This window comes from Erpetoichthys calabaricus, chromosome 10, assembly GCF_900747795.2.
Source record: "Erpetoichthys calabaricus chromosome 10, fErpCal1.3, whole genome shotgun sequence".
NCBI classification, from domain to species: Eukaryota; Metazoa; Chordata; class Cladistia; order Polypteriformes; family Polypteridae; genus Erpetoichthys; species Erpetoichthys calabaricus.
The window spans coordinates 8,191,476-8,218,016 of record NC_041403.2 but is presented as its reverse complement, the minus strand read 5'-3'; the positions used below and the strand labels follow the sequence as shown (position 1 = coordinate 8,218,016).

General features: G+C 42.3%; 1 protein-coding gene across 1 annotated transcript in view; it reads right to left on the bottom strand.

Moving 5' to 3' along the window:
* Nucleotides 1-10,653: 10,653 nt before the first annotated feature.
* The window catches only part of LOC114658764 (riboflavin-binding protein-like), a 76,527-nt gene continuing 60,639 nt past the window's right edge, over nt 10,654-26,541 (bottom strand). The window contains exons 5-7 of the mRNA XM_028810814.2: nt 18,669-18,777; nt 11,066-11,325; nt 10,654-10,782 (exon numbers count right to left, since the gene is read on the bottom strand). Of these exons, the coding sequence (XP_028666647.2) occupies nt 10,758-10,782; nt 11,066-11,325; nt 18,669-18,777 (394 nt within the window). The 3' untranslated portion in view covers nt 10,654-10,757. The remainder of the gene's footprint in view (nt 10,783-11,065; nt 11,326-18,668; nt 18,778-26,541) is intronic.

The window sequence follows — 26,541 nt, the reverse complement described above, 5'->3', positions numbered from 1 at the left end:
CATGTACACGATTCGCCAAAATCTGTTTTATGTAAACGATACTATTTTAAGCGTTATTATTTTTTCATCAGAAAACCCGGTTTCCACGTCTACCTGTATTAGTTTAAATGGCACTTTTGCCACTCGCAATAGGGCGGACGCGCTGACGTACCGTGCCGACTGGGCAACACAGTGAATGCGGCGTCTATCTATATATGTCTATGGGCTCATCCACAGAGTGCCGTTGAACAGCCAATCAGATTGCGTCTCTATGTTCTGGCAAAGGAGTCTCATGAATCCATACTGCACAGGACTGTTCACACGGAGCCAGTATATCTGAGACACCCGTGAGCAGATATAGCGCCATTCAAATAACGTGTAGCCAGTTGATTGCAACGAACTTCCTATGTTAGTCCGTACTTTCATAATAAGTTGTGGTATAAGTTGGTCCAATACTTTTGAACGTTCACCTCCATCTTAACTGCATTGAAAACATGTGCCGAACAGAGGCGGAGTTGATGGGAACAGGGAGTAACGCGTTGTGTAGTAATATTTTTTGTGTTTTGAGTAATATATAACATTATCTTTTTAAAAAGTAAATAATAATATTACTATTATCTTGCCCAGAAAAGTAATAATATTACCCTTATAACAAACTACGGTGGCGCAGTGGTAGCGCTGCTGCCTTGCAGTTAGGAGACCCGGGTTCGCTTCCCGGGTCCTCCCTGCGTGGAGTTTGCATGTTCTCCCCGTGTCTGCCTGGGTTTCCTCCCACAGTCCAAAGACATGCAGGTTAGGTGGATTGGCGATTCTAAATTGGCCCTAGTGTGTGCTTGGTGTGTGGGTGTGTTTGTGTGTGTCCTGCGGTGGGTTGGCACCCTGCCCGGGATTGATTCCTGCCTTGTGCCCTGTGTTGGCTGGGATTGGCTCCAGCAGACCCCCGTGACCCTGTGTTCGGATTCAGCGGGTTGGAAAATGGATGGATGGATGGATGGATGATTCTAAGCCTTCAGTGCAGAAAAGCTGCCGCTACTTGCAGGCGCCACCACATCTGTGATGTGATTGCCACTGACATCGATGCAGCAGCCAGTGTGAAATGACACAATCGATTTCTAAGAGGTATGCACGTCTTCATTTGATACAACACACCCCTCACTTCTAGCAGTCGAAAAGCAAATATACACACAGTTGTCCCAGTGGACAGACCATTGGCACTGTGGGCCTGGGCAAACCCAATTAAATACCGCAGTGGTTCAATGTGGAGGCTGTCACAAGGGGCCCCTTAGCAAAGTTCATCTAGTGGCTAGTGATTTGCAAAACGATTCTTTTTAGTGATTTGATTCACTTCGTTCAATTCACCAAAATAATTTGAATGTTTCAATCACTGATTAGTTCACTTCAAAAACAACAAGCTATATTCTAGTTAAAAATCTAGAATAGTATAACAGTGTACCAACTTTAACCACCAATATATATAAAAAGCACGTAACAAAACAATTCACACATAAAAATAATAATAATAATAATACTCTTTATTGAACTTTGACAATGAATAAAATTTCAACAATAAATAAAACAAATGTGTTGAAATAGAACCTTAGAATAATGCACACATCACAATAAAACTGTGAGAAAATTGAAATATGACTAAATAAAATTATTTTCACATTCACATTAATGAATTCATTCAATCAATTAATAGAATAGCTACTTTCATCATTAAATTTTAAAAAACAACATCAATGTAATTCCCCATCATGCTAAACAAGCTTCAAAAATTGTTAAAATCAATTGGTTGTTCAGACAAGATAAGCTTCAGGAAATGTGTAATTTGCGTAATAGTGTAACACCATGACCCTCACCATGAAAAGCTGTTAAGAAGATGAGATGAGATGAGATGATAGATAGTCCCATAAACCAGGCGTGAGTTCATTAAATGAAAATGCAGGGGTCCAAAGCCAGAAAATCCACTAATGAAAATCATAAGAGAAATTAAGGAAATCAAGGGAAACAATGATGAAGTCCAAGAGAGAATTTCAACTATTTCAACTTCTCCTTAATTAGATAGATAGATAGATAGATAGATAGATAGATAGATAGATAGATAGATAGATAGATAGATAGATAGATAGATAGATAGATAGATAGATAGATAGATAGATAGATAGATAGATAGATAGATAGATAGATAGATAGATAGATAGATAGAAACTTTATTAATCCCAAGGGGAAATTCACATACTCCAGCAGCAGTATACTGATAAAAAACAATAAAATTAAAGAGTGATAACAATGCAGGTATACAGACAGACAATAACTTTGTATAATATTAACGTTTACCCCCCCGGGAGGAACTGAACAGTCGCATAATGTGGTGGAGGAACGATCTCCTCAGTCTGTCAGTGGAGCAGGACGGTGACAGCAGTCTGTCGCTGAAGCTGCTCCTCTGTCTGGAGATGATCCTGTTCAGTGGATGCAGTGGATTCTCCATGATTGACAGGAGTCTGCTCAGCGCCCGTCGCTCTGCCACAGATGTCAAACTGTTCAGCTCCATGCCTACAATAGAGCCTGCCTTCCTCACCAGTTTGTTCAGGCGTGAGGCGTCCTTCTTCTTAATGCTGCCTCCCCAGCACACCACTGCGTAGAAGAGGGCACTCGCCACAACCGTCTGATAGAACATCTGCAGCATCTTATTGCAGATGTTGAAGGACGCCAGCCTTCTAAGGAAGTATAGTCGGTTCTGTCCTCTCTTGCACAGAGCCTCAGTATTGGCAGTCCAGTCTAATTTATCATCCAGCTGCACTCCCAGGTATTTATAGGTCTGCACCCTCTGCACACAGTCACCTCTGAGGATCATGGGGTCCATGAGGGGTCTGGGCCTTCTAAAATCCTCCACCAGCTCCTTGGTTTTGCTGGTGTTCAGTTGTAGGTGGTTTGAGTTGCACCATTTAACAAAGTCCTTGATTAGGTTCCTATACTTCTCCTCCTGCCCACTTCTGATGCAGCCCACGATAGCAGTGTCGTCAGCGAACATTTGCACGTGGCAGGACTCCGAGTTGTATTGGAAGTCCAATGTATATAGGCTGAACAGGACCGGAGAAAGTACAGTCCCCTGTGGCGCTCCTGTGCTGCTGACCACAATGTCAAACCTGCAGTTCCCGAGACGCACATACTGAGGTCTGTCTGTAAGATAGTCCACGATCCATGCTACCAGGTATGAATCTACTGCCATCTCTGTATAGATATAGTATAACTGTTACAAGATACGTAGTCTATTTGGATTATTGCATGCGAAAAGGAAAGACGAGCAGATTCATTCATTCATTCATTCATTCATTCATTTTCCACTGCTTATGGATGCAAGTGAGACCCATATGTCCCTTTCTCCAGCCACTTACAGTGTTTCACCCCAAGGCTTTAGCAAATGGATGACATAATCCTCCCAGGGTGCCCTGGGTCTTCCCTGGGGTCTCCTTCAAGCTGGTCGTGCCCATTAAACCTCAGCAGGTAGGTGTCTGGAAGGCATCCATAACAGATGTCCAAACCACCTCAATTGGCTCCTCTTGATGTGGAGGGTCAGTGGCTCTACTCCAAGCCTCTTCTGGTTGTATGTGCTTCTCACTCTACCTCTAAAGTAAGTACTAGGAGATTAAAAATGCAAACCAAACACTATAGTTGGCATGTTTCAGCCAGGGTGGCTCAAAGTCTTGAGTTATGTCTTTTTTGTTAATTATTGTTCCAGTTATTTATGTTAATATTGCTTTTGTTCATTATGTGCATTATCCTTTGTTTTTGATCTTGCCTGTATGCTGCTTGTGTTATGTTCCATGTGTTTTATAGGTGGTTCCCCCAAGAGGCGGAGCCACGTGCCAATCACGACTAGGAACTGCCCACTGCCCTATACCTCCTGAGGGTCTCCCACAGTTCCTTGTGGTTCATTTCGCACATGCTTAGGCGTGGTGAGTTTATCTGTACTATATTGTACTTTTTGTGATTCACAGATTATTTGACCTTCTGCTCTGTTCCTTTTGACTATGTCTTTGTCTTGTTCACCTGGACTGCCTTTTGTTTTAGGCCAAAGGTTCTTAAAATATGAGTCACAATTCACAATTGTAATCAATGGGAAATGGTCGTGTATGGTTTGCAGAATGTCTAGCAATGAGTTGTGTAGTTTAAGCAAATCACATTGTTCCACTATGAACTGCATTAGCGAACTGTACATGGGGGACCACCCCAACTTACTGTCAACGGCAATTCTGTGACTGTGAGTGGTAATTCTTCAAGGGGGAAAGTGGCATTTATGGATCTCAAAGACACAAATAAGGTAAAACAAAGTTTAAGAACTTGTTTGTGGCGCTTCCATTTTGCTTTTTGTGCCCTACGAAGCTTTATTCTTGTATCAAGCACTATTTTGAGGAAATAAACCTATTTATTTTTGTAAAGGGGCGGCACGGTGGCGCAGTGGGTAGCGCTGCTGCCTCGCAGTTGGGAGACCTGGGGACCCGGGTTCGCTTCCCGGGTCCTCCCTGCGTGGAGTTTGCATGTTTTCCCCGTGTCTGCGTGGGTTTCCTCCGGGTGCTCCGGTTTCCTCCCACAGTCCAAAGACATGCTGGTTAGGTGGATTGGCGATTCTAAATTGGCCCTAGTGTGTGCTTGGTGTGTGGGTGTGTTTGTGTGTGTCCTGCGGTGGGTTGGCACCCTGCCCAGGATTGGTTCCCTGCCTTGTGCCCTGTGTTGGCTGGGATTGGCTCCAGCAGACCCCCGTGACCCTGTGTTCGGATTCAGCGGGTTGGAAAATAGATGGATGGATGGATTTTTGTAAAGATTCTGAGTTGCCCTTATATCTAACCAGGGTTTGGTGGTATACAACCCTCTAGTGGGCATTTTTGGGAGTGTTTATGGAACTTATTGGGATTTACTGTATGTGCATTGGGACTCCTAGTTCAAGACAGTAGTTGAGGATGTGCAGAGGTCATAACCGTGAAAGAAAAGAGATTGTGCAAACCAAACCAAAGGGCAAAACCAAAATGAAAAAGCAAACATTGAAAGTGGGTTCCAAAACCGAATCTTTAGAATCTACTTGCTTAGAAATGAAGCACCACTACGAATCATGAAGCACAGAACGTGTATTCACTGAGGAATGTGACTGCCACCATATTTATAGCATCACTTGTGGTTAACAAAATTAAGCTTTGTCATCACAAGTTGAAAAAAATGTACTGCATGAACATAATCCTAGATCCAAAAAAACATGCACAGAGTAAAATTATACAGTGCATCCGGAAAGTATTCACAGCGCATCACTTTTTCCACATTTTGTTATGTTACAGCCTTATTCCAAAATGGATTAATTTCATTTTTTTGCTCACAATTCTGCACACAACACCCCATAATGACAATGTGAAAAAAGTTTACTTGAGATTTTTGCAAATTTATTAAAAATAAAAACGTTGAGAAAGCACATGTACATAAGTATTCACAGCCTTTGCCATGAAGCTCAAAACTGAACTCAGGTGCATCCTGTTTCCCCTGATCATCCTTGAGATGTTTCTGCAGCTTCATTGGAGTCCACCTTGTGGTAAATTCAGTTGATTGGACATGATTTGGAAAGGCACACACCTGTCTATATAAGGTCCCACAGTTGACAGTTCATGTCAGAGCACAAACCAAGCATGAAGTCAAAGGAATTGTCTGTAGACCTCCGAGACAGGATTGTCTCGAAGCACAAATCTGGGGAAGGTTACAGAAAAATTTCTGCTGCTTTGAAGGTCCCAATGAGCACAGTGGCCTCCATCATCCGTAAGTGGAAGAAGTTCGAAACCACCAGGACTCTTCCTAGAGCTGGCTGGCCATCTAAACTGAGCGATTGGGGGAGAAGGGCCTTAGTCAGGGAGGTGACCAAGAACCCGATGATCACCCTGTCAGAGCTCCAGAGGTCCTCTTTGGAGAGAGGAGAACCTTCCAGAAGGACAACCATCTCTGCAGCAATCCACCAATCAGGCCTGTGTGGTAGAGTGGCCAGACGGAAGCCACTCTCAGTAAAAGGCACATGGCAGCCCGCCTGGAGTTTGCCAAAAGGCACCTGAAGGACTCTCAGACCATGAGAAAGAAAATTCTCTGGTCTGATGAGACAAAGATTGAACTCTTTGGTGTGAATGCCAGGCGTCGCGTTTGGAGGAAACCAGGCACCGCTCATCACCAGGCCAATACCATCCCTACAGTGAAGCATGGTGGTGGCAGCATCATGTTGTGGGGATGTTTTTCAACGGCAGGGACTGGGAGACTAGTCAGGATAAAGGGAAAGATGACTGCAGCAATGTACAGAGACATCCTGGATGAAAACCTGCTCCAGAGCGCTCTTGACCTCAGACTGGGGCGACGGTTCATCTTTCAGCAGGACAACGACCCTAAGCACACAGCCAAGATATCAAAGGAGTGGCTTCAGGACAACTCTGTGAATGTCCTTGAGTGGCTCAGCCAGAGCCCAGACTTGAATCTGATTGAACATCTCTGGAGAGATCTTAAAATGGCTGTGCACCGACGCTTCCCATCCAACCTGATGGAGCTTGTGAGGTGCTGCAAAGAGGAATGGGCGAAACTGGCCAAGGATAGGTGTGCCAAGCTTGTGGCATCCTTTTCAAAAAGACTTGAGGCTGTAATTGCTGCCAAAGGTGCATCGACAAAGTATTGAGCAAAGGCTGTGAATACTTCTGGACATGGGATTTCTCAGTTTTTTTATTTTTAATAAATTAGCAAAAACCTCAAGTAAACTTTTTTCACATTGTTATTATGGGGTGTTGTGTGTAGAATTCTGAGGAAAAAAATGAATTTAGTCCATTGTGGAATAAGGCTGTAACGTAGCAAAATGTGGAAAAAGTGACACGCTGTGAATACTTTCCGGGTGCACTGTACGTATTTCACAATAAGTCAGATGTTTATATTTTTAGGATGTGTTTGGTTACCTGCACAGATCTGGGAGAATTGAAATGAGACATCTGGTATGACTGCTGAAAATGCAGTGAAGAAGGATGGATCTGAAATGAAAATGTCCCGGAGGGTCTCCGACAGTTGTTGGTGGTTCATTGTGAATGCGCTAGGGAGTCTGTGAGTTTACTTGTGTTTACTGTTATTCTTTGATTTATGGAATTTCTGAATTTTTGACCTTCTGCTATTTTTTGACCTTTCTTTTGGATTCTGTAACAGGATTTTGTTCACCTTGGATTGCCTTGCTGGCAACTCCTTTGTGCCTCTCGTGCTCTTCAGAGCTTTGTAGTGTGACAGAGCATTTTTGTGAAAATAAACTTTTTATTAAGATCCTCTGTTTGCCCTCATTGTTAGGTGGGATTTGATGGTAAATTCCCTCCTAGTGGTCATTTTTGGAAGTTTTTGGGACTCTCAGTTCATAACACCCCATCAGAGTTATGCCTTAGCCATATATACATATATTACAATGAACTGAGAGCCGGGGTATGAGGGGGTCTTCTTTGGTGTTTCATAACTGCTGTTACATTTTGCCTGAAGAAGGGGCCTGAGTTGCCTCGAAAGCTTGCATATTGTAATCTTTTTAGTTAGCCAATAAAAAGTGTCATTTTGCTTGGCTTTTCTCTACATTCATAATGGCTAACACAGTACCACACCCTAGTACTATAACTGCTGTTCTAAACTGACTGTGAGGATTTTAGTTTTTCGGAGTAGTAATGTTTTGCTAGATGGGCAGCCTGTTAAAGTCAAGACATTTTCATATTCTTTATCTACTGTCCCTGTCACCTGATTGACATGAAATAGTAAATCATTATAATTTGCAGATAAGAGAGCTATGAGCTTGGTTTAATACAGCGTTTCTCAACCTTTAAGTATTTGCGACCCGAGTTTTCATAACAGTTTTAATGGCGCCCCCCTAACATTTTTTGAAAGGAGCCCACTAATACCAATTTGTTCTTTTTTGATTAATGATATATCATAGATGCATATTTTATTATAGCTACTTATACTTTTATCAAATTTATCTATCCATCCATCCATTTTCCAACCCGCTGAATCCGAACACAGGGTCACGGGGGTCTGCTGGAGCCAATCCCAGCCAACACAGGGCACAAGGCAGGAACCAATCCCGGGCAGGGTGCCAACCCACCGCAGGACACACACAAACGCACCCACACGCCAAGCACACACTAGGGACAATTTAGAATCGCCAATCCACCTAACCTGCATGTCTTTGGACTGTGGGAGGAAACCGGAGCGCCTGGAGGAAACCCACGCAGACACGGGGAGGACATGCAAACTCCACGCAGGGAGGACCCGGGAAGCGAACCCAGGTCCCCAGATATCCCAACTGTGAGGCAGCAGCGCTACCCACTGCGCCAACATTTATCTAACTCTATATTTATTTTTCTAGTATCAGAATGTAGTTTAAGTTAATTTGTTTTGGTTTGAAAAGATGTATTTCTCATATTTTCGATTCTTGTTTTCTTTTTTCACATCTTCGTGTCCCCTTTTTTGTTACTGAGAACCGCTGGCTTAATATAACATAATAGTATGGATTAAATGTTTATTTCCTGTGTCACAAACTTACGCTTGGGAGGCAGGCTAGGGGCTTAACCGAGGGCAAAACATGAGTGCAGGGATTGACAAAGTGCACTAACCTCTCTTCTCCCTCTTCTGCAGTTCCTGCATTCCCTTTCTAGCCACACCCTCATTCTGGCTTCATTTTTGGCTTGAACCCTCACGGACCCACCTCTTCCTCCCCTACAACTATAAAAGCCAAGCACCATCTCTTTCCATCCTGTCCCATTTTGGACGTGGACCCAGACACTCCAATAACTCTGGAGTTATTTTGCTTTTTTGTGCCGTTGTACACAATATACGGGCTGGATCGCCAACTCTTTTTCTGCTTTGTGTCTCTTGTTTTACAGTGCACAAAAACTTACATTCCACAGGGTACGTCATTTATATCCATTTGCTCTCCTTGCTTCCATTTTAGTATTTTACAGTTAGCAAGATCATTCAGCTTACCTGTTACACCCAAAGCATTTGGAGGTGGGAGATGCATGCAAAGGTTTCCACTGCCAGTCACTGACTGTTTGTGTGCATGGCATGGCAGCTCGTCTATTGGTGAGTCCAGCTTCAAACGTATCTCTTCCGGCCGGAACCTCCACTCTTTAACTCCAAATAAATGGAGCTAACTTACTCAACAGTAATTGACATTATTTGAGTAAGATAAATCTCCCACAACCCTATACTTAACAATAATGTAACCATGCAGAACTCTGGACATCTGCAGCTGGACTCTGTTAATGCCCATTGAAGTTAGTTCCACCTACTTGGACCACCATTTGGAGTCAGTTCCACCTACTTGGAGCTCCAGTGTAGAGAATCCAGGCTGCAGAGATATGTTTGAAGCTGGACTCACCAATAGACGGCTGCCGTGCCATGCACACAAACAGCCAGTGACAGTGACTTCCTACCCTGCACATGCAGTCTGCCGGTGTATATTTTGCTTGTATTGGAGATCTGTTTGCCATCATTAGCGTCTATTGGAGGTTAAGAAGTGGAAAATCTATAAATACAAGTAAGCCCGCGATTCGCTAGCGAATCGGAAATCCAAGAATGGCAATCAGTTTCTGCATGATGAAATATCATGGAGGGTATATACGGTGGTGTGGGCGGTCGCTTCCGGGCGGCTGTACAACCTGGCGTGCACGCTTCACCTCAGGTTTAGTTCACAGGTCGTAGGCATGGTAAAGTTTCCATTCAATTCAATAACTCTATTTGAACTAAAGCGGTTTCTTTGTGTGGGCACCTTCGTTCATTGTTTGTATCCATACGGGCTCATTTACAGGTCGTACCCATACGGGCTCATGTTTGTATTACTAATCGTTGAGCTCCCTCCATTTGGATACGTGCCTCCTGTGCTGTGTCAAAAGCACGTTGTGGGCGCGCTCGTTCATTGTCCGGGCGGCTGTACAACCTGGCGTGCACGCTTTACCTCAGGTTTAGTTCACAGGTCGTAGGCATGGTAAAGTTTCCATTTAATTGAATAACCCTATTTGAACTAAAACGGTTTCTTTGTGTGGGCGCCTTCGTTCATTAAGTCTAGTTTACAGGATGTGTTGTTTGGGCGCTACCCACTGACTCTGGGAATCCGTTGCGTTCTGGGAAGCCGCTGCGTTTGACCCTACAGGTTGTGTTGTTTGGGCGCCATCTACTGACTCTGGGAAGCCGCCGCGTTTTGGGAAGCCGCTGCGTTTGACTCTGGGGCGGGCGCCACGGCGCAGTATGCATGTGCCTCTGTGTGTCCGCCGTGCATAAATTAACTGTGGTTTAGTAAGATAGATACAAGTTGTTGTAACTGCTGTTAAAGTAAAATTGAACCAGTTATCTAATTTATAGTTGATGTTTCACAAAACGGTTCTCCATTTTAAGACAGATGAGTTTGCTAATTCATCATTGCATTTCAACAGGAGATTTTTGAATTTTAAAACTGTGTACAACTCAATCTGTTTGAGATAACTTGACTAAAATTGAACTGCCTTGACAAATTTCTTTGAAGAACAAATGTGCTACTTTTCAATAAAATTGGTCCATAGGTGGGCATGTAGTTTCATGAGGGCCCTAACCTTAACCGTAACGCTATTGGAAAAGTTGGAAATGAGATTGAGACTGTGGAACAAGAGATTTGAAATGAAACAGAGCTTTATTAATTATAGCAAGAGCGCTATTACACACGAGAAGCCAAAAAGTGATGAGACGTTCATCCTGAGTGCTTAAAGGCCACCCACTCATTCATTTTCCAGCAACTCAGACCTGCAACAAGAAAGATATGTTAAAAGATCATTAGTTTACTGCCAGCAAAGGGAAACACCATTTTGCCAGATCGGAAGAGGCAGAAAACAGTTTTTTTTAGCAATTCAGCTGGGTCAAAGCATTAGCAAGCCCACCAGCTTTTTTAAACCCAAAGATCCACGATACACATAGAAAGAGAGAATAAAAAGAAAACAATGTGATTTCAAGGAATTAAAAATTTAAAACCAATGTGATCATAACCTCAGTATTTCAGGCCACTCACTCCATCTCCCCGCATACTCACTCCTTCTCTTGCTCCTTGGCTTCCTCTTCTTTTTCTTTCTGCAGCGCCGCCATTACTCGTTTGCAGGACTTCTCCTCACTGGACTGGGAACTGCTGCTGCTGCTGCTGGAACTGCTGCTTGAGCTGGAGTCATCGGGCTTCAGATATTTCATCACAGCTTTGTCCCGTTCATCGAGCCTCAGGCAGCGGCACTCGCTGCTGGCCACTGTGAAGGAGTGGCCCCACATCGACTGGCACAAATCAGTTCCATTTGCGTACATCTGTCATGGAGAGGTGAAAAGAAGTTAGGTGATGTCAGATTCTCCATTCTCCTTATATTTACTAAACATCTTCTGTTAAGCTTGTCCAAGAACAGCTCTCATGCTTTGGTGATGTCCTAGACCTTGATCCCACCTTTATCTTCCCTTTTTTTAGGTTTTGCCCTTTTAAATTTATCTGTAATTGTTCCCCTGTGTATTGTTTTCTTCTTTAGTTTCCTTAACGAGCATTTAGTTAGTTTGGGTGAACTCTTTTATCTTCCTCAAGTGACTGCATTCCTAATTGCTGCAGCACTTCAGGGAAATAGAACAGCTTGCCTTCAACTCAGGTCATCACTGTGGCATTTTGCTTTTTCACAGTAAGTCTTTGCACAATTCTCATTGGTGTCACACAGGTATGCTGAGCTCTGCTTTCCACGAATTCCTGGAATATTCACATTACACTTTACAAGCCTGTGAATGTTCAACAAGGCAGTCAGATACTCCCAGGGCATTGGATAAATAGAACCTCACGAAAGATAAGGCATGTGTCAATGACAGAGGCACGACGCCTGAATCTAGAACATGATCAGGAACACTGGAAGAAAAAACGCAACTTCACAAACAGCGCTGGAATAGCCGTGACTAGTTACAGTAAGTGTTACTTTATAGGCCGTTCCCCATGGCCGAAATTGCAGAACGTTAATCCTTCTGTATGTACAGTATATCTGTGGGTCACTCATTGTTAAATAAATGTGCCTATTGTCAGGCTTAACTCTCATTCGGTGTGTGTATCTTCATCTTTCCATCTTGGTGCTCATTACAGTATTATTCTTGATGTTGTTGCAAGGTGGCAGCTTAGTGCAATATACCTTGTATAGGTGTCAGGAAGGAAGGGCAGGCATCCATGTTGGGTTTAAAGGATTCATACCTGGTCAGGGGGCTACCATGTAAGAACCGGGCAAATGAGTTTATCAGTAGAAGGTCATTCTCCTACTCAACAGGTGGGAATGTTTCTCAGGTCTGAATCCATTAAGGATACCCGCAGGGTGGCATGGGAGTTGGAATCCAGAAATGCAGCCTTGTTGGGGTCTTTGGGGACAACAGGGTGTTGCTGGAGGAGGACTGCTCTGGTTTCCGCTGTGGACTAACTTGGACACCAGTTCCCTGGTCGACTTTAAAAGAGAGCCCTCCACCTCACTTAGATGAGTCTGGAGGCAGCAGGTCTCTTGGAGGAGGAAGGAGAGAATTGTGACTGATGGTATTTTTGCTGGTGTTCTTATTAAGAAGGTGTTTTGTCAAATAAAAATCCTTTATTTGAACCTGGAAATGTGTTGGATTTTACTGTATCTATTGGTTTGGGGCTCAGTGGCACCCCCTTATGATCACACTTGTTATGTTGTCCTTCCTATTCTTTTACTAGCTGTCCCCCACGGCTCTGCCCATGTATTAATGATCAGGACAAACTTTAAAAACCAATTAAAAAATTAAACAAAATGTAATTCTGGCCAAGCGGAAGGTAGGTACACTCCAACATCAAATGTTGGTTCTGTATCTGATCGTGTTCAGCTCTGACAGGAAAGCATCCCTCGCATGGGGAGAAAAGCGCATTGCCATGATATCTCTGGCAATGAGCAGCTACACTCTAAAACACATGGAGCTCTGATCTCTCTCTAAAAAATGTCAAACGTTACTTCTTAACAATCTGTAGATGATAATGTCTGTTGAACAAACAGGAATCGCTAGCTAAGCGGAGACAAAGAACGCTCCAAAACATGGCGAGAGAAACAGCGACTAGAAAGAAGGCTGGCGTGGGAGTGAGGAGGGCCCAACCTGGCTCCCCACTCCAGAGGTCCCATTTCCCCCTCCCCTCGGCCCACAGCCTCTTTCTCAGATTCGCGTGAATAAATCAGTACTGCAAGCGAATTATGATACTTAGTGTGATGAGAGAAGTCACAAAATCAACCAATGACAGCAAAATTATAGAAAAAAACCCAACCTAAATCCGTTAAGTAGTTCTCTCCTGTAAAGCGGACAGATAGACAGACATTGGATTTTATATATAGACTAGCTGAAATACCCAGCGGTGCCCAGCAGGAAAATAAAGTGTTTTTTTTTAATTATTTGAGAAAAATATAACTTAAAAAAACTTTAAAAATAAATTAACAAACAATTAAGACTCACTAATGTGCTTCTCTTGCAGCCTTGTATGTATATTATCATCCAGTTGATGCTCGGAACCGGCCAACTCTATTTAATTTGAAAAGCAACAGGGGTGCGGTGTTGCTCAAACATAAAGGATGCTGGCAGTCACCCCCATTTTGCCCTCTGGTGGTCGTTCCGAGTGCCAACTGGATGATAACATGCATATAAGACCGCAAGATCACCCCCTACACTACCCAGAAGTCTGTGGGTTAGGGTTGATTTCACCCTACAGTATTTTTAGTCGACCAATGAGAAACATGTGTACCAAGTTTCATGAAAATCGCTCCAGCCTTTCGGAAGTGATGTTGGAACATTCATACATACACACATTGACTTTTATATATATATATAAATATAGATATAGATTTGAATGCTATTATTATTATCATTATTGTCTTTGTGGTGAAGCCTTAGCAGTAGTATCAGAAAACTACAAGACATCATGAGTGCCATTTTGCATCTCAGGATACTGTAAAAATCACAATGTCATTAACTTTCAAACATGACCTCCTGCTCCTTGCTGGGAGTGGATGTAGGACACGTCATGACTATTTCTCATGTCCAACTCTGTGGAAGGACAAATTCTTATCCTAGTTAGAATTCTACTGCAATTCTTAGGAGATGCTAAAAAGATATGGGCACTGGACTAAGTGTTTTTTCTATTTTCCTAACAAGATTTGCTTGAAAACTTTGAGGTTTCTCATTTCTCTCTGTGAGTTGGAGGGGGCATCACTGAGATCCCAAAACTCCAGCCACACCACACTAAGCAGTCCCAAGTTCAAAATAAACAGTTTTTACAAAATAACTTATATGTAGGTCAGTCCACAGCCCTTCATTTTACAATCCTTCAGATGATCCTTGCCTTCTGCCTCCCAGCTCTGACTCACTGGAGGAGGCTGGGCGACTCGGTTTTATGTCTCGGGAGTACTTCCGGTTCCCTCTGGGAGACTCTGGAACCCGCATCATGTGTACTGTAACCAAGGGATGAGCCGAGCAAATGAGGACACCACACAAAGGAGAAGGTGTAAAAAGTGCTCCAGCACAGAATGTTCAAAAAGTGCAGTGCAAAGTTCAACAAATAAATAATCCATCCATCCATCCATTATCCAACCCGCTGAATCCGAACACAGGGTCACGGGGGTCAGCTGGAGCCAATCCCAGCCAACACAGGGCACAAGGCACGGAACCAATCCCGGGCAGGGTGCCAACCAACCGCAGGACACACACAAACACACCCACACACCAAGCACACACTAGGGCCAAGTTAGAATCGCCAATTCACCTAACCTGCATGTCTTTGGACTGTGGGAGGAAACCGGAGCGCCCGGAGGAAACCCACGCAGACACGGGGAGAACATGCAAACTCCACGCAGGGAGGACCCGGGAAGCGAACCCAGGTCCCCAGATGTCCCAACTGCGAGGCAGCAGCGCTACCCACTGCGCCACCGTGCCGCCCGAATGTAAAGATTAAAAATCCAAATAATTAATCCAATTAAACATGGTTAAAAAAACTTGGACAGACGGCTTTCTTTTGAAATCAAATCTCTATAATACCGACGTGTCCTCTGCTCATCCCATATGGGCCTTGGAGCAGAGGAGTCACCCTGCCGACAGACACAGCCGACCTTCCACAGGTCCGGGTAACTGCCATTCCGTGGCTACAACAAGGCTCCCACTCCAGACATAGGCTTGGGTCCCCAAAGGCCCAATGGTGCTTACAGAGAGGCTCGTCACCCCCCGCTGTCTTCCCGGACTTACGTGGTGAGTCTCCCTTTTCAACATCATATTGCTCTGGTTCTCTAAACCACTCAGCCAGAGTAATTACTTCTTCAGCCCCTGGGTGTCAGTCACACATTCCCCTCAAAGGGCTCATCATCCGACTGTCTGTCTTCTCTCTCCCTCTTGTTGTGATGTGAGAATTTACATATAACTTGATGAATATTTTGTACTGTATATCTTTATTTGTAATTTAGACAAAGCAATGTAATTTAGTGTTTATCCCCCCATCCCCCCTTAGGAATGGGTCTGTTTGAATTTTACAACAGGATTTGGGGGATGTGTTTTTTAAACCAGTTTGCTGAGTGTTTCTTTGCTAAAGTCATTTCTACCCCCCCGCAAATGGGCTAAGGTGTACTTTAACATATGGTTTGGGGGCAGGTGTTAAGATGTTCTATTTCCCCCATTGGTCTGAGGTATGGCTGTTTGGAATTGGCTTGTCTGAGAGGCCTTTAAGTACCATGATGTCTTATTGGCTCTCGGGGTTGGACAGAACATCTATAAATGTATGTGTTTAACCTCACACTCTCTCTCTTACCAACCAACATATGATGAAGAAGCATCTCTCTTGCTAACCTGTGATGATGAAGAGAACACAATGAACAGCACAGCTCAGCAGCCATTTTGAACAGACATGTGGCTGAAAGCTGAGCACCAATGATGCCTTAACTAGAGACATTTAACCCCTTAACCGCCCTCTGCTGGATATATCCGGCATCGTAGCTTTATTGCTGACACCTTACTGCCGGAATTATCCGGCACATTTGCCTATGGTTATGTGAATGCCTGGCGCGTAGTATAACTGACAGTTTGGCGTGGGTATTATTACTACGTTGTATTTCGACAACTCTGCGGTTGTATTGGCCGCTCACGTGATGTGATTCGAAAGTGAAAGCTGTGAATATGGCGAAACGTAAACTGACTTCAAGTGAGGTTTTGCAGGCGATTTTGGACAATAATTCTGATCATGATTGTAGCAGTTCTGAAGAAGATTTTAGCGACAATGATGATCAGCAACGTGCGCTGCATGATACTGTGAATGACGACGCATCGGATGATGGCGATGAGTGGGTGTATCCCCAGCATCTCAACTGGACTGCTGCCCGTTATCTGAGCCAGATATGAAAGATCCAAACCGTCACCGCTTGTTCAAGCTACGTCCTTTGATTGACCATTTATTTGAAACATTTCAGCAGGTAAATACTGCTTGAATAAATGTAAAGTAAAAAAAACGAAAATTTTTCAGATTTCTCCTGGCATGGGGAATATTTAGGGAGTTGGCGGTTAAAAGGTTAAGTAACTGACAAGACTGTGTGCCGCCTGAACTACATATCACCATTTAATCAGGTTGTATGGTTGCCAATATTCAAATGTACTTTGCATTTTGTTATTATTTATGAATATTATCAATAATACTAATACATTGTTTAAACTGTAACTTAACTTGTCTTTTTACTACATCTAATTGCCTGAGGTTATAGATATATAGAAGGGAAGGTGGGGATAAGTTATATACAATAATACCTAATAAACAGTGGTAAGTCTGTGAGATTAGGCATTCTAAGGCTACATATTAATAATACAATAGGGGAAAGTAGAGCAATATATATATATATTACTCTACCAAGACAAAACACCTCTCTCGAGCCGCTCACTCGCTCGCACGTTCACACTCCAGCTCTCTGTCTCTCTTGGCTTTGACCTCCTCTCATCTCTCTTCTAATTTTTTTTTGTCATTTTTTTTCCTTCTAATGCCGGCTCTCCTTATATATCTCTGTGGGGTGAAGTGGCTCCTTTGTGCACCACAGAAAGCCGATGAGGCAATTGGGACAGAACAATCGTGCACCTCTCCCCAGTTACCTCACTAACCTCCCACATCTGCGCGAGTGTGCACCCACACAGATTGAGCTGGCCGTTCCATTATTCGGTTATTAAAAATGGACTCCCATTTATGAAGCTGCGGACCTGCTATATCACACCGATGGAAGCACTGCTGGGTCAGAAGGAAGCCTCCTGAAACAGGGAGTCCCTCTCCAGGCAGCAACCCCTGACAGAATTTTCTTTCAGAACTACAACTCCCATACTTCACTGCAGGCTTCTTTACTGGGTTCACGCCAGTAGAGCACTGCCATCTGTCATACTGGGGGAGAAACTGCTCTCGATATCCCAGCTGCCCCCCCTACTGTCCATTAATCAATTCCTTTGTATGGGATGTTGAACATGACCTGGCTGGGTTATGCCTCCTTTTATAGCATTCTACCATTATGGCATCCCGGCCGGCAAAGGGTCCAGCACAGGACTTAAAATCAAATCGTGACATTCATTGACATTCATTGGGTATGCTGTGTCAGATATTTAGAATTACATCTCCTCCATATTATCAGGATTTCTGATAGTGGGTGCTGTTTTTGTTGTTTCCTGTTTAGGCCTATTTGTATTGGTCCTTCGGTGGCCAACGCATAATCCGTCTACTTTTGCTTGATAGTCTGCTGTCATTTATGCAAGTTTCGGGAGTGCCTCAGAGGTAATGGGTCAGGTCTATTTCGGACACACCTCAATGAATACAGTTTCTGTTTCCTATCGAGTGAAACTGTCGAAAATTACAGACGTCACTTCCTGTATTATCACCACACCTCCAGACTCTCCTGATCATCATTACAGTTGAATGTCACATCTCCCAGAAGTCGATATTCAATACAGCACAAGCATTGGAAGAGGACAGACCTCTGCAATTTAAATACAATCAATATGATGATGTTGTATTCAGCTTCTAACTACATTTTATTTCCCTTTTTAAAACAGGACATTGAACATTGTACTCTTGCTACACTGCCTTTCCGTGGACCAACTAAAAACTGGAATTAATGAACCCCTTCTTTGGTCTCTGCTCAGGAGATGGCATCAAGACCACCACATGGAGAAGCAAAGAGCAGTGACTCCAGGTGCAGGACTGTATGGGACAACTCTAGAGTGTCACTTGGGGGATTCACCAAAAACAATCAGAGTATTTAATTTTCAGCCTAAAGGAGCTTTCTTTAAAGATAAGAAGCCTGGAAGGCGGCTGTGGGCTGCCAGTGCACATCACAATGACCAGAGAGGTGTCCCCATAGAATTATGCTGAGTCGAAGTACCCATAGGACGTGGCAAACAAACACTACTCGTATCACTGAGACTTATGGCATGTTGTGCCGGCACATGTCAATAAACCCTTAGAATGTCACCAGCAGGTCAGCACGGCCAGATTCCACTCTGGGTCATGTCACTTTCTGTGGTTTGATGCCAATACTGTTGATCTACGGCCAGCTTTGATCAGCATGTTCATGTGTAAACTACCAGCCTGGACCTCTTTGAGAGGACGCTGAGGATAATTTGGGTTAAAGGCTTACCTTGCTGTATGGGATGCAGCTGTTCTTGCAATGGTTTCCATCATAATTCCACTCAAAGTCCGCCAGCCAGTTCTTTGCACATGTCAAATCATCTTTGCAAGCTTCAAACCTGAAGAGACCAGAGTGACCGAATGTCATCAGTCTTATTTTTTTATACCATTTTTACTCACAGGCCACCCACTATGATTTCTACATATTTTGTTATGAGTGACCAGTCTTTAGAAAAGAAACTCTGGATATCTCCAGCAGCATGTCCATTTCTCAGGGGGGCAAGTCTAGAACTTCCAAATGGGGGTAGCATACTCATAGGGAATTTATTAAAGGGTGAAGAAATGGGTGTATGAGTCTGGCCTTGGCTGTTATGATTGCTCTGGCAGCCAAACTAACAAAGGGGTGAGGTCTCCAAAACAGCCTACAAAATAAATCTCACCCCAAGGCAAGCCTGGTCGCAAGAAAACAGAAGGTTTCAGGCCTGTCTAGGCCTCTGAAGGGAGGTCAGATTTTTAAATTCAAAACAATAGCAAAAGAGTCCCAAAAAATCTTGAAATATGTCTCTCCAGATGGAAAGCTATGTAAACCCTGGCTGGAGGAAAAACAAGTCCACAGAGTCTTATGCAGAAGGATGTTAATTAACAAAAAAGAGTGCAAAATACACAAATGGCTTTTAAACAAAATCCCCCCAAAAAAAACAATCTGAAAGCCCACAAGACGTTGAAAAACTAAAAAAAAAATACTAAATCGCAAAGATCACAATATTTTCAATTCCACCAAACACCAGAGCACATTCAAAGTAAACTGGACTTCAATTCCCAGCAGGCCTTTATAGGACTGGGGGCAGACACATAACTGTGATTGACAGGTAACCCCGCCTCTTGGCAATCCAACTACAAAATACAAGGAATACGATAGAGTGTTGTGATGTGAAATTTTGTTTACAAGTTGATAAATATTTTGTATGTCTTTATTTGTAACTTAGACAAAGTAAATCTAAAATTAGTGTTACCTTATTGATAATAACAGCAATGGTTTGATGGTTTAGAACCCCATCCCCCCCTTTTAGGACTGAGTCTCTTTGTAATTTTATGACAGGGCTGGGTGAAGTGCCTCAAACAAGTTTGGCTAAGATTTCTGTGCCGGACGTCCAGTCAACACCCACAGGAAAGCCAGGCTGCCTAACTGCCAAGCTTTACCTTAACATATGGTTTGGAGGGCAGGTGTGAAGGTGTTCTGTCCTCCCATTGGTCTGAAGTATGGCTCTTTGGAACTGGCTTGTATGAAAAGCCTTTAAGTACCACAACACCCTATTGGCTCCTGGAAAACCTTAAAATTTGCTTGCTGTACCTCACTCTCTCTCTCTTACCAAACTAATGAAAGACCATCTCACACCATGAACTGAAAAGGACAACAAAATGAAGAGCACAGCTCGGCAGCCATATTGAGACAGGCATGCGGCCTGTTCTGAAGAAATGCTGACCACAAGTGAGGACTTAACTAGAGACATTTTAACTAACTAACAAGTTTGTGTGCCGCCTGAAACTACACATCAACATTTACAGTCATATGAAAAAGTTTGGGAACCCCTCTTAATTCTTTGGATTTTTGTTTCTCATTGGCTGAGCTTTTAAAGTAGCAACATCCTTTTAATATGTGACATGCCTTATGGAAACAGTAATATTTCAGCAGTGAGAATAAATTTATTGGATTAACAGAAAATTTACAATATGCATCATAACAAAATTAGACACGTGCATAAATTTGTGCATCGCAACAGAGATATGACATCAATACTTAGCTGAGCCTCCTTTTTGTAAATCTAACAGCCTCTAGACGCTGTCCTCCTATAGCCTTGATGAGTGACTGGATTCTGGATGGAGGTATTGTTGTCCATTCTTCCATACAAAATCTTTCCAGTTCAGTTAAATTTGATGGCTGCTGAGCATGGACAGCCTGCTTCAAATCCATGATATTCAAGTCAGGGGACTGTGACGGCCATTCCAGAACATTGTACTTCTCCCTCTGCATGAATGCCTTTGTAGATTTCCAGCTGTGTTTTGGGTCATTGTCTTGTTGGAATATCAAACCCCTGTGTAACTTCAACTTTGTGACTGATGCTTGAACATCATCCTGAAGAGTTTGTTGATATTGAGTTGAATTCATCTGACCCTCGACTTTAACAAGGACCCCAGTCCCTGAACTAGTCACACAGCCCCACAGCATGATGGAACCTCCACCAAATTTGACAGTAGGTAGCAGGTGTTTTTTTTGGAATGCGGTGTTCTTCTTCTGCCATGCAAAGCGCTTTTTGTTCTGACCAAATAACTCCATTTTTGTCTCATCAGTCTAAAGCACTTTGTTTCCAAATGAATCTGGCTTGTCTAAATGAGCATTGGCATACAACAAGCGACTCTGTTTGTGGCGTGAGTGCAGAAAGGGCTTCCTTCTCATCACCCTGCCATACAGATGTTCTTTGTGCAAATTGCGTTGAATTGTAGAACGATGTACAGATACACCATCTGCAGCGAGATGTTCTTGCAGGTCTTTGGAGGTGATCTGTGGGTTCTCTGTCACCATTCTCACAATCCTGCTCATATGCCGCTCCTGTATTTTTGTTGGCCTGCCAGACCTGCTGGGTTTAACAGCAACTGTGCCTGTGGCCTTCCAGTTCCTGATTCCATTCCTTACAGTTGAAACTGACAGTTTAAACCTCTGAGATGGCTTTTTATAGCCTTCCCCTAAACCAGGAGACTCAACTATCTTTGTTTTCAGATCTTTGGAGAGTTGCTTTGAGGATCCCATGCTGTCACTCTTCAGAGGAGAGTCAAAGGGAAGGAAGCACAACTTGCAATTGACCACCTTAAATACCTTTATATCTCATGATGGACACACCGGTCTGTAAAGTTCAAGGCTTCGCGAGCTCATCAACCAATCAGCACCAATTGAGCAGTGACAGGCATTCAAATCAGCACAATGACAAGGGGACCCACATTTGTGCACAGCCAGTTCACATTTGATTTAATTTCATATAACTAAATACTGCGTCACTAAAAATCTTTGTTCGGAAAACACCGCAGTACTCCTAGGAAATGAAGGACATACCACTGTTATCTTTTTTGTTGAAAGGAGAGTCAATTATTATACAGGCTGAGAGGGGTGCCCAAAATTTTTTCATATGACTGTATCAGATTGAATGGTTGCCAATATTCAAATGTGCTTTGCATATTGTTATTATTTATGAATATTATCAATGATATATTATTTAAATTGTAACTAAACTCCTGCTTGTCTTTTACTACACCTAATTGCCTGAAGTTATAGATGTAAAAGGGAAGGTGAAGAGAAGTTATATGGTACAATCTATACTAATAAAAGGCAAAGCCCTCACTGACTCACTGACTGACTGACTGACTGACTGACTGACTGACTGACTGACTGACTCATCACTAATTCTCCAACTTCCCGTGTAGGTAGAAGTCTGAAATTTGGCAGGCTCATTCCTTACAGCTTACTTACAAAAGTCAGGCAGGTTTTATTTCGAAATTCTACGCGTAATGGTCATAACTGGAACCTATTTGACTGACTCACTCATCACTAATTCTCCAACTTCCCGTGTAGGTAGAAGGCTGAAATTTGGCAGGCTCATTCCTTACAGCTTACTTACAAAAGTTAGGCAGGTTTCATTTTGAAATTCTACGTGTAATGGTCATAACTGGAACCTGTTTTTTGTCCATATACTCTAATGGAGGAGGCGGGAAACGAAGGTAAATGACGTTAATTGTTGACTGTCTTTTAATACTGTGTACTTATTGAGTGTCTTTTAATACTGTGTAAGCATACATATTAACACATGTGCAATTAAACATGTGCATTTACGGGGTCATTTCTCAGGCTTAAAAGCTCGCCTTTTACTAAAAAGGTAAATGCAAACTCTTTTCATTCTGAAGGGCACAAACCACGTTAGATTTCAGCCGTTATATAAATAAGCGCAACATATTATCAGTTGTATTGTATGCTTACAATATATATACAAATGTGTTAATCGTTAACTAATATTATGGGATGGTGTTTTTCGACTTGCGCCTTGATTTAAACGATTGCATGTCTTGGTGGGTTTGCGTAGCTTATTGTCAATATCTTTACACCTCTTTTTAAGACTTAATTTAAAAAGGTTTTCTTTTCTTCTTAATTAAAATTTAAAAGCAATACTTCACCGCTGCGAAGCCCCTCTAGCGCTGACGTCCGCCGTTCGATTACCGTAAGCGAGTGCAGTGAGTGTGTACACCTGATGAGCCAAGAATAAGGGGGAAACAGGTGTCGCGTACTCTTTGCATTATTTGACAGTAAACTATTTTCATCCATTCTATGATCTGCTTCTCACAACTGAAGGCACCGTGGCTGATGTTACCTGACTTGCTGGCCAACCATAAGCGTTACCTGGTAGGTAACTACCCACTCACTTCACTCCAATACGGGAATCGAACCTCGGACGTCAGCGCTAGAGGCGAAGCCCCTAAAATTGCGCCACGGCATGTGGTTTGTTTATTTATTACTAGCAAAATACCCGCGCTTCGCAGCGGAGAAGTAGTGTGTTAAAGAGGTTATGAAAAACTAAAGGAAACATTTTAAAAATAACGTAACATGATTGTCAATGTAATTGTGTTGTCATTGTGTTGCTGTCATATGTATATATACATACATATACACATATATTATATATATATATATATATATATTATATATATATATATATATATATACACATATATTATATATATATATATACACATATTATATATATATATATATCTATACATATTAATAAAAGGCAAAGCCCTCACTGACTCACTGACTCACTGACTGACTGATTGACTGACTGACTGACTGACTCACTCATCACTAATTCTCGAACTTCCCGTGTAGGTGGAAGGCTTAAATTTGGCAGGCTCATTCCTTACAGCTTATTTACAAAAGTTAGGCAGGTTTCATTTCGAAATTCTACGCGTAATGGTCATAACTGGAACATATTTTTTGTCCATATACTGTAATGGAGGAGGCGGAGTCACGTATCGCGTCATCACGCCTCCTACGTAATCACGTGAACTAAAAACAAGGAAGAGATTTACAGCACGAGTCAAACGCGGGGAACGAAGGTAAATGACGGTTAATTTTTGACTGTCTTTTAATACTGTGTAAGCATACATATTAACACGTGCAATTAAACGTGTGAATTTACGGGGTGATTTCTCAGGCTTAAAAGCTCGCCTTTTATCAAACGCGGGAACAAAGGTAACTGACGTTGTTCACTGTCTTTTAATACTGTGTAACCATACATATTAACACGTGCAATTAAACGTGTGCATTTACGGGGTGATTTCTCAGGCTTAAAAGCTCGCCTTTTACTAAAAAGGTAAATGCAAAACTATTTTCAATTAGTTTATTGAAACGCTCCCGTTAAGGATTGCAATAACATATTCGCGAGATAAAAGAACGAAGTAGGGGGAAATGAAGGAAGAGCCGCAAAAATGCGAAGAGCAAAAAATTCATTAAACAATTGAGAAGGGAGCGAGTGAAGCATACAAGCATGTTCATAAGGGAAACAAAGCACGGTGTAAAACGTAAGTTTAAATTAAGTTTATAGAAACGCTCCCGCTGCGGATTGCAATAACATATTCGCGAGATAAAAGTTTAATGAGAAGACACGAGGTATAAACGAACCACACGCCGTGGCGCAACGTTAGGGGCAACAGTTTCAACCATTCTATGATCTGCTTCTCGCAACTGAAAGACGGCACATGGCGGATGTTAGCCGACTTGCTGACGGCAACGTTTGGGGCTTCAACTCTGGCGCTGACGATAGAGATTCGATTCACGAGAGGGGATGCAATGAGTGTGTATGCCTGATGAGCCCAGAATTAGGGAGAAACACGTGTCGCATACTCTTTGCATTATTTGAAAGTAAACTGTTAAAACCATTCTATGATCAGCTTCTGGGAACAGAAAGAGGGCACGTGGCGGATGTAAGGCGACTTCCTGACCAACCACAAGCGTTACCTGGCAGGTAACCACCCATACAGTCAGATTGTGATTCAGAAAACGAATGCCATGAATGTAATTACCACGATCTACATACTGTCAAATAATCGTAACACACGCCGTAGCGCGACAGCTGTGAAAAGCGAGGTTCAGAAAAAACAGATCCTTAACAAATTGTTATTGGTATATTTTCGATCCGTTTAAAAAGGTTTTCTTTTCTTATTAAAAAATTAAAAGCAGTACTTTGCCGCAACGAACCGCGAGAATTTGGCTATATATATCTGCTTCTCGCAATTAAAAGAGGGCACGTGGCGGATTTTAGACGACTTCATGACCAAACTTAAGTGTTACCTGCCAGGTAGGGTTACCACTTTTAATACAAAAAAATAAGGGACGCATACTGCAGCGGGTGCCACATCTGAGTGCCAACAGTTTGCAGATGCTACTTAAAAGACACGCCCTCCTCACTGGACAGTTAAAAACACCAATCAAACTAACGATGACATCAAGTATTACCCAATCAAAAGTAGGAAAGGAGGCATCTTCATAAAATGCGTGTGGGATGATTTGCATGAGACGCTGCTTTAAAAAAAATGATAAAAAAAAATACGGGATAAATCCCGTCCCGTATTGATTCAAAACGGGACGCGCAATTTCATTCTCAAATGCGGCACGATTCCGTATTTTAAAGGACGGGTGGCAACCCTACAGTGCCAGGTAACCACCCATACAATCAGATTGTGATTCAGACTAGGAATGCAATGAATGTAATTACCCCGATCTACATACAAGGCGAAAGTCTTGCAACATTCAAAGATGATGGTTTTGGGATAAGTACACCATACAACATAAAAGAGCTTATGAAGCCTTGAACCGAAAAAAAGCAAGATCTCAGAGATCGTAAAAAAAAAAAATAGGAGGTAATGTCGTTTTACTCGCTGTAGATTTTAGTCAAACATTACCAGTTATTCCACGAGGGAGACCAGCAGATGAACTCAACGCGTGTTTAAAATCCATGCTTCTCCCACGCTCGGTTATATGTCGCGTGTTCTCGGGTAGGTGCACCAAAAAATGTATACATTTAAGCATGTAATGGGCAAACAAAAAATGAGGTATACCCGAAGGCACTGCAGTAGTACTTAATGTAACTTTACTTCTTAAATGTTAATGTTTTACTGTTTAATAATTTATATGCTTCTTATATGTTGTTCAAATTCTTTTATCAAAATACCAGTGACAGCGCAATGCACGATAACATGGAGTGAATACACCATACGCATCTGCCCACGGCTGCCCTGGTGTGCGCAGATAGGAATTGATTCTACAATAAAATAAAATAAAGATAAAAAGAGTAATACAATCATCACCCATAAAGCAGATAGCAGACGTGACGTACTATATGTGTACCACATTTCAAGTCAATAGGTGAAACGGTTTGCGAGCTACAGGTGATTTAAAATCCTGGACAGACACACAAATTGCCACGGTAGCAAATTACAGAAGAAGATTTTACTGTTTAATAATTTATATTTATATGAAATGTGCTTCTTATATATTACTTCATATTCTCATATGATAATGATGTTAATGTTTATATTGATTTCTATGTTATTGAAACTGCATGTATGTGTGTATATCTATGTATATATATATATACTAGCAAAATACCCGCGCTTCGCAGCGGAGAAGTAGTGTGTTAAAGAGGTTATGAAAAAAAAGGAAACATTTTAAAAATAACGTAACATGATTGTCAATGTAATTGTGTTGTCATTGTTATAAGTGTTGCTGTCTTTTATATATATATATTATATATATATATATATATATATATATATATATATAT